Here is a 16,621-nt window from a genome sequence, read left to right on the forward strand (position 1 = left end):
AAGTCTAAACAACGTAATTTTTCGGCTACAACCTGAAGGGGATTTACATATTTAGTTCTTAAAACAGCTTTTCATTATATAGCCAGTGTGTGAGAAATTAATTTGCTAAACTACTGTTGTGTGCAACCAACTAAAGTGGTAAGTTTCTTCTTATTTTGCTCAACATGTTGCGGTTTGCTAGCTTGAGGGACTAGAACCATAACGAACTGCAGCATGCTAGTTTAGCTTTAAAGAGAAAGTAAAATAGCACGTATATTTATGTTAGCTGTGTACATAACCATTTTCTCGTTATCTAGATAGTTTCTTAAGTAAATACAACTTAAGTAGTTACTGTCAATTTACTTTCTAATACGATAATTTGAAGATCAAAAATAGGATTTGCGGTGAATTAACTAGGTGTTGAACATTAGCGTTTCCTCTAAGTTTGGGTTAGATTTTTCTTGTTTTCAGATGGAGTTATCTCCTGTCTCCACCGAGGGAATCAGTACAGATGGATGCATGATCAAATCTGACAGAGCTAACTTGAAAAGCAAAGTCTCAAGTGAGTTGGACTGTCAATGAAGAAAGAAATGTTTAAGTTGAGATCCAACAACACATAAGTAAATTGTAATGAATTGAATTTTCTAGTGTAGGATGTATTTGTAAGTCCATTGACATGTAATGACTCCCAGTGATTGCCAAATACAGTGGAGTTTTCTCTCTCTATAAGTGAATTAAAAAAGGAATACTAATAATAAATCTTAGCCTTTAGTGGTAGTTTGAGACCTCTGTTATAAAACGTTGGTCTCACCTGTACTTTAAACGTCTTTCTTTGCTGCGTTAATGGTGGAAAAACCTTGCAATTGCTCTAACATTTTTTTATGTGAACTTACAGGAGATGTGGAGTTGGATATTGAGCTTCTCTACAAAGCTGTTCCTCAGCTGAACAAGGTTTTCTGCATCACAGACAAAATTGGAGAAGGTACGTAGTTGTTGTTTTTTGTTTTATTTTAAAGCATTTTATACTGTTTGCTCAAGAGAAACTTTTGATTTGAGTTAAAACAGTTGTCACTTGTTCACTTGATCTATTTGTACATGGGCAGAGGAGGTAAAGTTTTCATGACATGTGTAACTGTGCGTCAGGTACATTCAGCTCAGTTTACCTGGGTGAGGCACAGATGCGGAACGGGAGGAGAGAGATGTTTGCACTCAAGCACCTCATCCCCACCAGCCATCCTACACGCATTGCTGCTGAGCTTCAGTGTCTCACTGTGGCGGGGTGTGTTCAACTCTTTAATGTTGATTTGTTTGAAATTGAACAGCTGATTTTTTAATTTATTTTTACTACTGATAATTCATAAAATAACAGTCATGTTATATCGTTTAGCCCATAAAGGATTCAATTTAATTGAAATTTCTTTTTCTAATGTGTTTGGTTGTTTAAGACTTTGCCACATACTGCATTTATTGCAGTGCTAGAGGCTGTGTGGTATGTTATATTTTGTGTTTCATACAGACATGTTGCAATATTACCACAAAAGTTTTAAATAAGTGCCTGGCATTTGAAAAATTTGGCAATGGTTAAAAAAAATTTTTTCTGGCTCTAAATTTATTTTCATACAGTAGCAAATTGGTGTGTGGGTGATTCAGCTGAACCTCTTCAATACATCGATGGCTGAGTTGGCAAAACATGCTGCATTAACATGCAATAGCACATAAACATACACTAAATTTAAATGTATGAAAATGCCTTTATGTTTGTGTGTTTCTGAAGAAATTCCAGGAAGTTATCATTCATGATTTACAGTATGGTGAAAACACCTGTCCTCATAGGTCATGTTTCTTCTTCTTGTAGAGGCAGAGAGAATGTGATGGGAGTGACATACTGCTTCAGGAAAGAGGACCATGTGGTGATCATAATGCCCTACATGGAGCATCAAACTATTGTGGTATTTATTTTGTCACACACTGGTTTCTTCCAAACAAATCCAGAGTGACACACTGAACAGATTTAAAAAAAAAAAAAAAAAATTGTCTGCACTGTCTTTTCTACCTGTAAATAAGCTTGATGCACTTTATGTTTCCATATTCATTATAATCTAATATGACAGTTTTAATTTAATCAAAATATGTTCATCAGGACATCATTGGGTCATTAAGTTTTGAAGAGGTCCGTCTGTACATCTACCACCTGTTAAAAGCCCTAAAACACATCCACCAGTTTGGCATCATTCATCGGGACATCAAACCAAACAATTTTCTCTACAATAGGAACAGCAAAACGTAAGTATTTAGTCTTCATTAAGTCGTGATATAGAGTGTTTTTTTTGTTGTGTTTTTTATCAACAGTTCTAACAGGTACACTATTCTGATTTAATGAGATGAGATTTAATTCACAACTCTTCCCAACTCATTCATATATTAATTTTTTTCCTTTTAATGAAGAACTATTTATTTCTGCTGTGCTTTAACAGAGCTAGAGCAGATAAAAGTTGAATGTGTTGCTCAGTACAGCTTTTAGTTTACCTCACTGATGTTCATTTGTTTACTTGATGTAGGTATGCACTGGTGGACTTTGGCCTGGCTCAGGGAACAGCTGACACCAAGATTGAGCTCCTGAAGGTGGTTAGACAGAGACAATCACAAAAAGGTTCTACTAAACTCCCACCCAAAACCACCAGTACAGCATCAACGTCACTATCTCTGCCTCCACGGCAATCACTGCCACCTTCCTCCTCATCTTCCTCCAACACCCCCACATCCTCCTCCGCCTCTCGGAAAGCGCCAGTTAGAAAAGCACGTTCAGTCACCACCACTTCCTTCTCTCGCACCGAGCACACAAAGGTGTTTGTACTGAAATTATAATTTTTTTTATTCAGTATTAACAGCCCATAGGTTAGATTTCCAGGGTGGAAATATTAAATGATCTACACAGCTGCCTTTTATATCTGTTTCTGTTCTGCTTCTGGTATTAATGTGTCAAATTTTGCTTGTTTACTTTAGGATTTGACATGCAAAGTTCAACGGCCAGTGTTTGGAGAGAGAAATCTGAACAGCTGCGCACCTTCTCCCTCCACCACTCGGCAATCTGCTAGTAGAAAAGAGGTAATGACAGTATATGACAGAGAAAATTAGGCATTTATGCAAATAAATATTTATTTGTAGCACTTCAGAAATAAATAATTGAAGGGTTTCTCTTTTACTTTGGAGAACAAGACATTTTTTCACACTTTCTTGGTATTCTTACATTACAAGCTGGTGAAGCCCAGCAAAATGGAGAATTCAGCCACCAGAAGGCACCCTTCAGCCCCCTGGTTTCCGCTGCCTGTCAGGACCCAAAGCAGCAGTCAGAAACCTCAGAAGACCATACAGCCCGGCCTCACATGTAACTGCTATCTTACTGACCGTGTCTGCAACATCTGTATGGCCAGGTACAAAAAAATTAATGTTAAAGTTCTTATCAGAACTATGTAACCGAGTTAATGCCAACTTTTTACACCCAAGTCCATCGTACTACACTCTAAAATTGTCGTAATAAACAGTGTATAATTGCTGCTTTTTGTGTTTTTTGAACAATGATTTCCTTGCTTGTTGTTGAATGAAGAAAGCAGCAGGCGGCTCCCAGGGCTGGAACGCCAGGTTTTAGAGCACCAGAAGTTCTCACAAAGTGTCCCAACCAAGGCACAGGTTGGTATCTCACACCATGATTATTAACAGTAAAAGTATTCTGTCATGCTGTCTCTATCATAGTGGTGCGACAACATATAATAATAAAAAGTTAAAAAAAAGTGTGTCCAAGCACTTTTTTTTTTTTTTTTTTTTTTAAATCACAAAAAAAGCAGGCAGAGAAAGCAAATTTGTGCTCTTCACAATGTCCGTTACTGTCGTTAATGTTCCCTCCTTTTCTGTCATATCATCCTGGACTGCCTGCAGCCATAGATGTGTGGTCAGCTGGTGTGATCCTGCTCTCTCTTCTTAGTGGTCGCTACCCATTCTTTAAAGCCAGCGATGACCTGATTGCTCTCACTCAGATCATGACCATACAAGGCTCGAGAGAGACCATCAAGGCTGCAAAGTCATTTGGTTCGTAGGAGCATTTTTACTCTAAATATAACTAAACGTAATCCAGGTGGCAATTTTAGGCTTCAGTTCAGAGATTCTAAATTGGTAACATTTGGAAAAACTCTCTGTGTTTTGGGGATTGAACCTCATTCAGGTAAAGCAGTGGTGTGCAGTCGGGAGCTTCCTCGCCAGGATCTCAGGATGCTGTGTGAGACGCTCAGAGGAAGGAAACCATCACCAAATAACAAAGTCGTATCAGCTGCTGAAGCCAGTGGAGACACAGCTGCCACTCAGAACACGATAAAGGATGATACACCCGCATACAGACCAGCCGATGAAACACTCGGTCTACACAAAGATGGAGAAGGGGAAACCCTACCAAACCACCTGGAAGATTCAAGCAGCAATAAAAACACGGTTTGCCTCACAAAACAGAGCTTACTGACAGATAGTAACGTAGAGAAAGATGAGCAGGGCTGGGACAGAGTTCCTGACGAGGCCTATGACCTGCTGGATCGGCTGCTGGACCTGAACCCCTTCACCAGGATCACAGCTGCTCAGGCACTGCAGCACCCATTTTTCAAGGACTTGTGAAACTGTGGTGCGTCACATGACCTTTTATCTCAGCAGAAAACACAACTGTGTGGCTCTTCAGGCTGTGGTTCAGATTGTTAACAGACATACACATAATTATTCATGCAAAGTAGGTTTGACCTCACAGATTGCAGTTAGAAAATCGGTGGTATCGACTAGAACTGTGAAGATGTGTATTTTTTATAGAGCTCTGGTATTCATCGGAAGCATTATATTAGTTGTTAGTAAACAGTTTGCTATTGTCACTGCAGCAGTTCCACCTTATTATTGCAGTATGAATTGACTGAATTGAAACTGAAAACGCTTTAGTCTTTCCCCAATCTTATAATAAATGCAAAAGTAAAATATTTGTCTGTCGTGGAGCAGTGTAATTCATGCATTTTACAACTTTTAAGACCATTCATATTTATATTTAGTAAGTTCTTATTCAGATACAAATGTGTGTTGGGATCATGTAGTGTTAAATATATTTTCACAACATGCTGGGATGAATTTCAAATGTACATTTACGTGGCAGAATAAAAACTACACCCTGTGTTTGTTTAAAATCTCTTTGCAAAAGAAATTGTGCAAAGCTATGTTAAGACAGAATTTTTCATCTTTCAGTAATATTCAAATTACTAACATAGTTGAGAGAGTATTATATTTACTGAGATTTTTTTTGACAAATGAAGTGAAGAAACCGCTTTCTTCGGTTAGTTTTGGCACCATGAGTTTAGCACATCTGATGCCAGTAACCAAAATACAGCTTTCTTTGAATCTGAAAATATTTCACTTGTTAGAATAAAAGTACAATAACTATTTCAATGTGTACAAAAATTTAAACAGTTATTAGAGAAGCGATGCAAAATTCCAAAATAATGTCCACAATATTTACATACTGAATCTATGAACCTGAAATGAAAGAAAAAAAACACAAGCAGTGCAGTTTGAATGAATGCGTCAACCTGCAAAATTAATCAAAAAACAGTTGGAAGGCATATTTTGTCTGCCAGACCCTAAAAGGATGAAGTTCTCTTGCAGTTTATAGATCATCTTTCACCTCGCTGAGCTCCTCTATCCGCACCAATACACTCTCAATCATGTCAAATGTGTGGAGGGCTGAGTGCAGAGCCTAAGAGAAGCCATTAGAATTCAGTCAGATCATCACAGTGCTCCAATTACACACAATGGTGTTGTTTGTTTGTCATAAATATGAAACAGAATCTGACCTGAATCTGGGACTCTGACGTCATGTTTGGCAGCTTCTCGTCACCAACGGATATGGACAGCACTGATTCTGTGGAAAATGTGTGCGGAAATGCAGTGAAAAAATTACTGCATCAGGAAAAGCCTCACCTGAGCATTTATGATGTTGCATCATTAATAAAAAAAGAATTGTTGCTCTGACCTTTGGTCCTCTTCTTCATGGTCTCCATGGTGTTGTGCAACTCCCTCTCATAGTGTGCTCTCGACATGTTCAGTCCAACACGCAGGGGCTTCGTGAATGTACCTTCTATTTTATACAGCTCTGTCCAGATGCCTGTCTACAAGATGAACAGTAGAAGGAAAACATGAACAGGTGTATCAGGGACAGGTGCTGGATCCAGCTTGGCAGATGAACCTAGAACCAATGTACTCTGGAAATCTGAAACTTTTACACGAAAAGAGGAGTAGAATGTTTGTGAGCAGCTTTGCTGACTTTTTCACAGCACCTAAAGTTATTGTTGTGTGAGTGAAGTCTGTGCTCACCTGGTTCTCAGTTATTTTGTCTCTGATGACCAGGTAACGCAGCAAGTTCAAAGACTCCATGACTCTACAAAAAAAGTGCACAATGATGTTAATTCTTAACACAGCAGGACCACTGTATGTGATACTCAGCCATGTGCAATAGAAAGCCCAACTTTGTTTTATTTGCATTAGAACAACACAGCATAAAATGGAAAACAGCATGACATATTACATCATACCTTTATTTCTTTAACAAAGACTAAGTTAGTGAAAATAAGTACACCCCAAGACCGCTGCTTCAGTTAATTGAAATTTGTGAACATTCATTTATGCACAGGTTGAGATCTGGACTTTGGGTCTTCACAACACTTTGACTCTGTTATTTTTCAGCCATTCTGTGGTAGATTAGCTGTGGTGCTTGAGATCATGTTCTGTTTCAGCTGAGCTTTAGCTGTCAGACATACGGCCTCACATTTGACTCAAGAATGCATTGGTATACAGAGAAGTTCAAGGTTGACTCAATGACTCCAAGGTGTCCAGGTCCTGTGGCTGCAAAACAAGCCCAAATCATCAGCCCTCCACCACCATACTTGACTGTTGGTATGAGCTGGTGGTGGAGGTTTTTCAGGCATGCTCATCTGGGAGGAGGCCCCGGGGCAGACCCAGAACATGCTCAAGGGATTACATATCCCATATGGCCTGAGAACATCTTGGGATCCCCAAGGAGGAGTTGAAGAGTGTCGCTGGAGAGAGGGATGTCTGGGTTTCTCTCCTGGAGCTGTTGCCTCCACAACCCGACCTCAGATAGGCAGTAGATAATGGATGAAAGGATCTGTGGTCACCACCACAGTGCTGCCATGTTCTTTTCAGAGAGATGACTTTCTCCAGCAACCCTTCGAAACAAGCCATACTTGTTCGGTCTTTTCCTAACTGTAGTCATCAACTTAAACATTTAACATGCAAACTGAGGCCTGTAGAGTCTGAGATGTAGCTCTTGGGTTTAAAGCAGCATTGCATACATACACATGATTAATTGATCTCACAGCCAAATAGTTTAGCAGCAAAGAAATATAAGCTAAAATTATCTGCCTCTTTTCCAGTGCATGCTGGTACTGATTCTAGCCCACTGTTATTCTGAAGAAAAAAATAAAAACAAAGGAGCCATTACATGGAATAATGAAGCGATAAAAGTATGTGCATGCATACCTGTCCAGGTACTGCAGGAGGTCAGTCTCTGGGCCATCTGGAAGACTGAAGACCATACGCAGCAAAGGCAGCAGGTGAATCCCCTCAAACCAGATGTTACTGTTACCTGACTGAAGCCAGACAGAGAAATAACACTTCCGTTTAGCTTCCACTTACGCCACCAAAGCCTGTGAAAATGGCATAAAAAGATCCCATGATGCAATGCCACCTTACCTGCAGGGAAAAGTCTATCTGATTCTTGATGTTTTTAATGATGTAGCCTTCGACTCCTGAGTGGTGACTTGTCCTGAGCATGTACCTGAAAAGAGACCAACACGGGTTACAATGACAGGTGGAACAGAGGGGAGCATTTCTGATGACTTTAAAAGGAAGGCAGGTGGAGCTTACTGGAAGAACCTGTACTTTGCTTCAGTGTCAAACTTATCAATGCTCAGCTGGAACACCATCAGTCCTTCAGTCCTCTGAAGGCAGAAAAAAGAATGTATAATACTTTCTTGTGAATAACTAAGACTGCAAATGAAACACATACAAAGTCACTTTAAAGCCACAATGAAAACAAAAATCAAAACTCACCAAGTCATGCTTGGCACATATTGTCATGACCTTTACCAAGTTCTGAAAACAGAGACACAAATGTGAATTGCAGTATAATGCATACAGTCCAACCATAAAAAGCCTTATAAGTAACCTGAGGGACGATGAGGAAAGTTTTAATCTCCAGCAGAGCTGCTGGCAGACTGCCGTCCGCCACCCGCACCAGACTCTTCTCATACAGGTCCTGTGTGATTGGAAAAACACATCTATCAGACACTGAGGAAACTTGAACTGAGCTATCCATTCTTTAAAGGTGACCTCTACAGGATTATTATAAAGGTAACACCCTGTTGTTTGGGTCGAATTCTAGATTTTTTTTGACCCACTAAAGAAAGACCTGAGAAATTGCTCCTTCTACACCTGTACTGCTGGTGATGGCAATAAGACCATGCAGTCCAGCCTTCTGGGTCTGCTGCTGAGGTTTTGCTGTATATTTTCTGGTTCATAAACTTTTAAACATGCCGATCAGCCACAACATTGACATATGACATATGAAAAAGAAAGTTCATGCACCATTATACATATCACATAAGTATTTGGAAAAGAACTGTGTGCAGCGGCTATGTTAGAGCAGACTTTCAGCTGTAATTCCAGATTCCAGCAGAAATATTGTTGTTTAAAATTACAACTTTTTTTTTTCCACTTTCACAGACTGTAATTTGACAACTGATGGAAAAACAGTCATGGCTGAGCGTAGCCTTATTTTCTCATTATTTCTTGAAAAAACTAAGAATGCAATTGATTCAAAGCACTACATTTTTTAAATAGTCTAAAGACCAAACTAAAACCTTTGGTATATTCCTTCAAAAAAAAGAGATAGAAAGATAGATAGAGAGAGAAAACAGAATATTAGAAATGCACTGATGAGTTTTCTGCATCACAAGAACTATGGAGGACAAGCAAAGAGGATGATAGAATTCTTTGTGATGAATGAAAATATTTCACAATAAGTGGATAAACTGCCAGCTCAGATGTAGTGAGGGCTATGAAACTTATTGTGCTTCACACAACAGATGTACGACAGCCCAAGGGCTTCCTAAGGCAAAGACATTGAATTTTATTTTAAATGGCAGGTTAACTCCACGTGATCCATGCATTAAACTGTTTGTAGTTTCACTACTAAAAATGTGTGTGCACACAAAGCCATGTGGCGACATGGCCACATGCATTCTTTACACTAGATGTATGAAGCCCTGCAAACACATGTGAAATGTAAAATATGTGCACAAGGCTAATTTCCACTTCCACCATGAATGGAGGATACTCCCCTATTTTGTCATATAAAAGAATTGCCTGCGGCACGGCGAAACAGGACAAATGTACACAAATGTTCATTCGCGCCTTGACAAATGAAAGCAACAGCAAAGAGGAAGCCCAGTATTACAGAGTGCGAGAATGACACAGTCATCAGGGAAGCTGAGAAAATTCTTTACAAAATTCTCTTCTTTAAGTCCCATTAGCAAGATTTTCCAGCAACTTCAGAGCAGCCATTTTGACACGAGACCGCGCTGCACAGCTGTAATTATTTGTAGCACCCATTACTAAATACGGTATATTAGAAAAATAAATAGGGAGCAAAATCAGAAGAAAATCATTCTCGTTACATTCCACTGTCTCCTTTTTCCCCAACTTCCACTTTACAATTGAATTACTTTAAAAATTTCACATGTTTAAGACAAAAATGAAGTCTGAAAACCCAGAATTATCAACAACTGAAAATGCAGCAAAAGATCACAACGCAGGGGACCTACTCAGGTGATCTACAGCAGTCAGTAAGGATATGCATTGTGCTAGTTTGTCTAAATGCTTTACAGCCTATGAAAATGGTGGGACTAAGTTTTTAAAAAATCTGGACACAAACAGTTTATCAATTATTTTTGTTCAAATCTAGAAATGAGGTTCAAAGTCTACACTGCCAGAGTGCTCATGGACCTGACGGCACAGTGTGTTGATCATTGTGTCTTCAAGATTTTTCAAAACACAATACAAGTCTCCTGTTATAACCATGGAGAAAGAAAAAAAACTTATCAGTAAAACTATATGACTTACCAGTCCTTTCTGAAGCATATAGTCCTCAGTTCTAACAGAGAAAAAACAATCAAGAGATTATACTCAAAATCACAACACGCACACCAAATATTAACAACTGACTATATAATTTGCTTTTAATTCCAATTGTGATGTTATTATACGTCATATTACCACACAAACATTTTTTTTTTGTCAAATTGTAATATTACATGTGCTGTTTTACAGAATCTGTTTTTATGTAAAACCCAGTGGAGACTGCAAATAGTACAAAGACACATAGCGGCTATAATAATAATACTGTGTGACGTGTTACCTGGACAGCAGGAGGGAGATGTGCTCCATGTTAGCCCGAAGACAGAACACAGGGCTGTACAGAGGGCACACAGAGAGTTAAAAAATGCATTTGAATCATTTATTTATTCTTTATTCTATTATTTATTACAAATAAAAACACTTCTTCTAACTGACCTGAAAACACAGGGGAATGTATCAGCAGCCAGGTGATACACAAACACCAGGTGAGCCAAGCTGGCCAAAGACTTTTTAGGGTAACGCACCTCCTCCTCCAGAAAGCCTGGAACCTGTTTCCTCTTCAGCAGAGGCTGGAACACCAGACTGGAGAGGGACTCTCCAATAGCACTGAGGGTGCTCTGTACAACACAGGTGCAGAATCACCATTAACGCAATTTACAATGCTGCTAACATGTAGAATTTACAATGTCATCCAAATTATGGCGATGGATGATTTTTCCCAACCAAAATCTCTGTAGCAAAAGTCCTGAGAGGAGACAGAGGCAGCGTGTCAGGATCCCTGAGCTGCACCTCCAACAGCAGGTGACTCAGAGTCTTCATACAGCTGCAGAGCAGAAAAATGCACAAATTCATGCAGCTCCTTACTCTGATGTAATGTAAGAAAACACATGGAAGATATGTGAATAATTTCAGATCTTTCACTCACTACTTCAGAAGTTCTGTCTGCAGCTCGTCTTCTTTTTCCCTGTCCTGTTCGCTCGTTGTCTTGTTTGAGTGCGCACTCAGGAGGTTTTGCCCGGCCTCCAGGACAAAGGGTCTGACAAAGCCTATCAGATCGGTGCAGCAACGTCCGAGAGAAAAAACATCATCCTCCTCTTGCTCCTTGGTTTGGGGGATTGGCAGCTTGGCCATCTGGTCCAAGACGGAGGAAAGGGTCATGCCCAAGGATGAGGCTTTACGGCTGCCTAGGCACAGCAGCACTGAGAGAACAGAGGATCTGCTCTACTTGTGTTAACATGAGAACACCGGTTCATTAAAAATGTTGTTTACCTTTCTGTAGAGGGTTCAGCAGCAGATGGAGAGTCTCGGCTACAGTGGCAGGATTGTCGTGCTCCAGTTGCTCCAACAGGCCAATCAGCAGTTCTTTGGGTCTGCAGGTCTGCAAAATCAAAGAGAAGATATAAAGACAAAGACATAAATCATGGCCAAAGTGTCATTGGACCATGTTTAATCAATATTCTATATCTTATTTTAAAATGTAATATTGGTTAGCACTGGCCCACTATTGGCAATGTAAACCAAACGCGTGCATCAGATAAACAGACCTCTAAGAGGTGGTTAAAAATGGCCAGGCACTGAGGAAGATTCTTGTCTTCTTTCTTCAGGAGCACCTGGATGAGTGGAGACAGCAGATTCCAGCCCATACATCTCACCATGTCCTGTACAGACAGAAGGATGTTATGCTGTACTATAAGCAGAAGAAAAAAGGATCAGCATCATCTCTAAGAAATGCACCTGATTCTTTTCATCCAGGACAATACTGAGGACCTGTGCGCTGTTTCCCTCCTCGATGCACGTTCGTCCAGCAATGGTGAAGACGTCATGATCCTCAGTGGTGTAACGATCATCTGCGAGAGCTTGCTGTGTGACAGAAAAACAAATAAAGGCATATAGAAAAATGCAGACATTATATTAATGAGTTAGGGATAGAAAGAAATTCCAAACAATAGTTTAAGTGCAGAAATGTTTTCAATTGTTTTACTGCTCCGTCTTGCCAAATGTGACAGTTTGCTGCTTTCTGTGCATATCATTAATAAATACCTTAATTTAATAAATAATAAAAGGTAGCATCATGCTTAAATGCCCAGAACTTTTCCCACCTCATATTATTTTATCAAAACATGTTGACTGTTGATAACTTGCTTGAGATATATTTGATTAAATTTAATTCATACAGCTGCAGTTCTGTGTCTTCACAGATCATCTCCACTTTATTTAAAAGTTCAAATCAAATCATTCAAATGTGTCACGATGTCTAATCCATGAAGTGAAACCACCTTCTTAAGTTCTGAGGTTACTTTTAGAGATATAAATCATAAATAGATGTTACATTTGGTTAGATATTCTGTGAAAAGATAACTTACACTGTTAGTTGTTCTGCATTATATTAGTGTTTTGTGGACCCCAGCGTGGTAATAAAAGCTAAAATTAGCTACGTAGGGCTGAAGGCTGTTTGTATTTAGTCTTATAGAGGGGGAGCATTAGCAGGCAACACGTTTTTTTTTTCACCACCAGAAAGGGAGACAGAGGTAAGAGAGAGAGGGAGAGGGAGAGGGAGAGAAAGAGAAAGAGAAAGAGAAAGAGAAAGAGGAAGAGAAAGAGGAAGAGGACGAGGACGAGGAGGCAGAGCTGCTGGAGCAGGCAGGGCAAGAGGCAGGACGAACACAGCTGCTGCCTCACGTGAAGTGGAGGAGAGGATTGAAGATGATCTCCGTAACATAACGAGTAATTTCTGTCCAGCTAACAAAGTAGTTTTGGTGCATAAAGTCACATGAATCAACAGTTTTCAACAGGGACACGGAGAAAACGTTATGTTTGTTTAATCAGATCAGCTGATCTCCGTAACAAGCAAGGGCTACAGCCACCAAACAACATTTATCATTTATATTAGTGACACTGAGCTGAATTACCTTTCCAGCAGAAAAGAGGCAACTTCGGCGTCACTTTTAAAGCCTTTCACCCCCATCAGCGACCTCCGTTTGGGAAAGACAACACCTGTATTCACTTGCGTTTTACCCGGTCTTCTGTCTCTAATCCTTTTGGACTTGTCATGTTTTCGTTTCTTTGATAACGACTCGTGGTCTTTAGAGGTTTGTTTTGCAGAACAGTAACGCTTAGTTTATGCTTCTCCGTCACAAAGTTCTGCGTCGAGGGAATGCATTGCTCTGCAATTCACCATGCCTCACCTCTGCTGAATTGCCCGGGGGCCCTCGACCTCTAAAGGGTCCTGGGCAGTGAGGGTATAAGCAAAATATCTGGTTATCTCTCACTTATATGTTAAACTGTCCGCCAGAGCCGTTGTACAGCACCTATACAGTCTTTGCGCTGCACAGAATCTCTGCCCCTGGCTGCCTGTGACTGTGACAATGAGCTGTGATCATTTGGTCAGCAGGTATGAGGCGGGTCAAAGGTGACGCCAATCAACGTGCACTGAGCAGGTTGCTTGATGTCAAGAGCCTGTATACAATTAAGAAAAATGCAAACATGGAGAAGCTAAGTGGGAGCGCTAAGAAAATTAAAAAAGAAGGACATCAGAAACATAGACAATTTAAAGTATATATCAAAAATAGGTAATTCCTTCACTCCAGTATATTATATCCAGCATATTACCAACTGTTCTGCTTAGGCAGCGTCCATCAACGAGTACAGCTCAGCTAGCCAGGACATTTCTTCACTGCCGGCGCTAGCTAATGTCCACAGCCCGCAGAGCGAAGAGCCCCAGGCATCTTCAACCGATGGCCCGAATTCTGCTGTGAGTGCGACCGTTGAGGAAAGCGGTGATGTGCCTCGAGTCTCACTGCCATCTGAGCCGCTCGTCGAGTCTGCGAGTTGCCCCTGTACCGCAACACCTCTTCTACTCCCTGGGAATCCTGCACTGTGGGGGCCGGTTACAGAGCAGCTCTGGGAAGAGGCGATCTACCGGGCTGCCAAGTATCTGGCATCAGTAAGGGAGTGAGGACCACAATGTCACAGCCACGCCTCTCTGCACTTTCTCTCTTGTCATCGAACATGAACTTGTTAGTGCCTTTGATTTCGAAGATATTGTACATCAGTTTGCACATCCAAAGTCCAGAAAAATGCCAGTGTAAAATGTGTTTGCCAAATGAAATCAAGCATTTCAAAGTGAAACATGCACTTCCCCATTATTTAGGATTAATATTGTGTATTTTGCCAGATTATGTAGCATTTAATTTTGTCTTCCAAATGTTTAACCCTTGCTTGTCTTGTTCAGTTGTGATGTGTTGTTTTCCCATTTTAAAACAGGTTAAAATTATACAGATGTTACTGCATTTTATTTATTTTTTCCACGTGGTGGCTACATGAAAATGCTGTAAATTGTTTATTGTTGTTGAGAGAAAACAGGTAGATTTCAAAATATATATATTGCACTATAGTGCTGGATAGTGTAGTGGTTGCTACCTTGCTACCTTCCATGTGAGAGACCTGAGTTCAAATCCCCTGCATGACTCCAGTAGGGTCCTTAGGCAAGACCCCCTTACCCTACATGCCTACCTGTAAGTCGCTTTGGATAAAAGCGTCTGCTAAATGCATAAACACACAAACACACTATAACTTGATTGTCCTTGTCTTGTATGTGGACTTCCTCTGTGATGTCTCTATCAGTTCAATACATTTGTGTTAGGAACAGATGTTGTTCAATAAATGTTGGATGCTTTGAAAGTGCTTGCTTATTTATTTTTTGTGAAAATGGAGGACAATTCCTTCCCTCTCTATGTAGTGGGTCAATTTTGCCAGTTTATACTGATGCTGATGCATTTTGTTTTCATAACATCATATGTGAGTGAGTGGCCTCGACAAGAAGACATAGTGGTGCATTTGTAGTTTTATGAGCATTTGCACACCTGTACATCAAAATGCACTTGATAACAGTTAGTTATTGAAGTATTGAGTATATTTATACTACTGTAATTTATTCTGTATATTGCCAGATTATGGTGATCCCGGGGTCGTGATCATGGGGCCCTTGAACCTTGGACAACCACTAAACCAGTGGAGGCTGGGAACGGGTGAATTTACAACACTGGTTCACCCACTGAGGGACCTGAATGAACAAATGCACTTTCGATACTTTCGAATGTTAACGGGCCGATTTGACGAGCTCCGCCTTATACAGCCATTAAGACCGGAAACAGCAACTGCCGGAAATTACGTTTTGAGCAGACCAATCACAGCCCTTATGGTCTGTGTCAACGCAACGTGTAGTTAGATTTTTTTTGGAGATGCACATCAGCATAGAGCTCTTTATATTTTCTATGCACGCCATGCTACGGGGTAGGGGTCCACGTCGACGCCGTAACTTTAAGACGTCATATCCGGCTTCTTCGTCTGCAAAGTAGCGGCGAATCGCGCTTGCGTCACCCTTTGTCCCTTCGAAGCTACTGTAATCAATATGGCGACGCAGATGGTGTCCTTCCGTGTAAGCCTATGTGTGGAATGAACAGCGATACATGTAAATAAAAAGGCGAAATCTAAAGTACTAAAAACGTAACGACTCGTTTCATAATAGACTATATAGCACTAACAACATAGTTATATTATATTCCGGTTCTGTTAATAAATCACCATAAATATTACACACTGCTCCTTTAAAGTGGAGAGCCACAACCATCTACATTTGAGGTTCCTCACTTTGAGCTTCTCGAATAAGCATTCTTATCTCCTCGATGTGCATTTGAGAGATTCGATAATCATCTAGGATGCAAGAAGGAGAAGAATGTCAAAGTTGGGTTTGGGAAAGTATGCTAGGTTAGCATACACAAAACCTTTTGGTGACGACATTGTGACTCTGACAGTAAAGGGAAATAATACACAAAAAAAATCATAAAATCAAGCTCAAAACAGAGATAGTGAAGAGACACCACCAGTGCAAACTGTACAAAAATCAGACGTAAAAGTATCAAAAGTAAAACATGTTTAAGGGTGGAAACGGTGTCGTGGCTGTACACTCACACATCTTTGTACCACATCACTGAGCTGCTCCATGGCCATCCCTGCTGTCATCGGATGGGCCGTGTCTTCATAAAGTAACCCTTCAAAACTAATGGGGGCACTTAGGGTCATAATAATACACACAAGACTACAGGGTAATCCAAAGGCTCCTGTTTCAGAACGTTTAGGTCAGGTAAGCCTTGTGTGGGCAGTAAAACCTACATTAAACAGCATGCTACTCCTGGTGGATCTGAATTAGCTGAACAGAACAGCGAGCTTTTTTTCTGAAGGATATTCTGGCTCCTCAAACACAGCCGCCAAAATAAGAAACTGTTGCCGTACACAGAACAGACAAACGACACAGTGCTGAGGTGGTCACATGGCACCAAACAAGCCCGTAAAACTCCCACTCCACGCTACCTTACTACAGCGCGGCGAGGTTGGCCATCTTGGCTACCGTAGT

At 40.4% G+C, this 16,621-nt stretch overlaps 2 protein-coding genes across 4 annotated transcripts; one reads left to right on the forward strand and one right to left on the reverse strand.

The window, feature by feature from the left end:
- The first annotated feature begins 60 nt into the window (after positions 1-60).
- cdc7 (cell division cycle 7 homolog (S. cerevisiae)) lies at positions 61-4,635 on the forward strand. Of its 2 annotated transcripts, XM_072364373.1 has the most exons (12): positions 61-138; positions 451-541; positions 875-961; positions 1,123-1,258; positions 1,835-1,928; positions 2,120-2,262; positions 2,538-2,829; positions 2,983-3,084; positions 3,235-3,410; positions 3,584-3,666; positions 3,913-4,062; positions 4,196-4,635. In XM_072364373.1, the coding sequence occupies exons 2-12, from the start codon at positions 451-453 to the stop codon at positions 4,633-4,635; spliced, it is 1,794 nt and encodes a 597-aa protein (XP_072220474.1). In that variant the 5' UTR covers positions 61-138. The 2 variants fall into 2 exon arrangements, with proteins under 2 accessions (XP_072220474.1, XP_072220475.1); XM_072364374.1 differs by lacking the exon at positions 61-138 and having other exon boundaries at positions 168-541; positions 2,538-2,823.
- A 399-nt stretch (positions 4,636-5,034) lies between these two features.
- glmna (glomulin, FKBP associated protein a) lies at positions 5,035-16,619 on the reverse strand. Of its 2 annotated transcripts, XM_072364371.1 has the most exons (19): positions 16,538-16,619; positions 16,180-16,267; positions 11,944-12,069; positions 11,754-11,867; positions 11,479-11,587; positions 11,135-11,408; positions 10,933-11,032; positions 10,645-10,826; positions 10,490-10,543; positions 10,195-10,225; positions 8,240-8,329; positions 8,125-8,166; positions 7,939-8,012; positions 7,765-7,849; positions 7,552-7,661; positions 6,367-6,430; positions 6,026-6,161; positions 5,847-5,914; positions 5,035-5,749 (listed from the first exon to the last, which is right to left on the reverse strand). In XM_072364371.1, the coding sequence occupies exons 2-19, from the start codon at positions 16,228-16,230 to the stop codon at positions 5,660-5,662; spliced, it is 1,800 nt and encodes a 599-aa protein (XP_072220472.1). In that variant the 5' UTR covers positions 16,231-16,267; positions 16,538-16,619; the 3' UTR covers positions 5,035-5,659. The 2 variants fall into 2 exon arrangements, with proteins under 2 accessions (XP_072220472.1, XP_072220473.1); XM_072364372.1 differs by lacking the exons at positions 5,035-5,749; positions 5,847-5,914; positions 6,026-6,161 and adding an exon at positions 6,180-6,268.
- Between the last annotated feature and the right edge of the window lie 2 nt (positions 16,620-16,621).

The sequence above is a fragment of the Leuresthes tenuis genome, unplaced genomic scaffold, assembly GCF_036924035.1.
Source record: "Leuresthes tenuis unplaced genomic scaffold, fLeuTen1.0.hap1 SCAF_14, whole genome shotgun sequence".
NCBI lineage: Eukaryota > Metazoa > Chordata > Actinopteri > Atheriniformes > Atherinopsidae > Leuresthes > Leuresthes tenuis.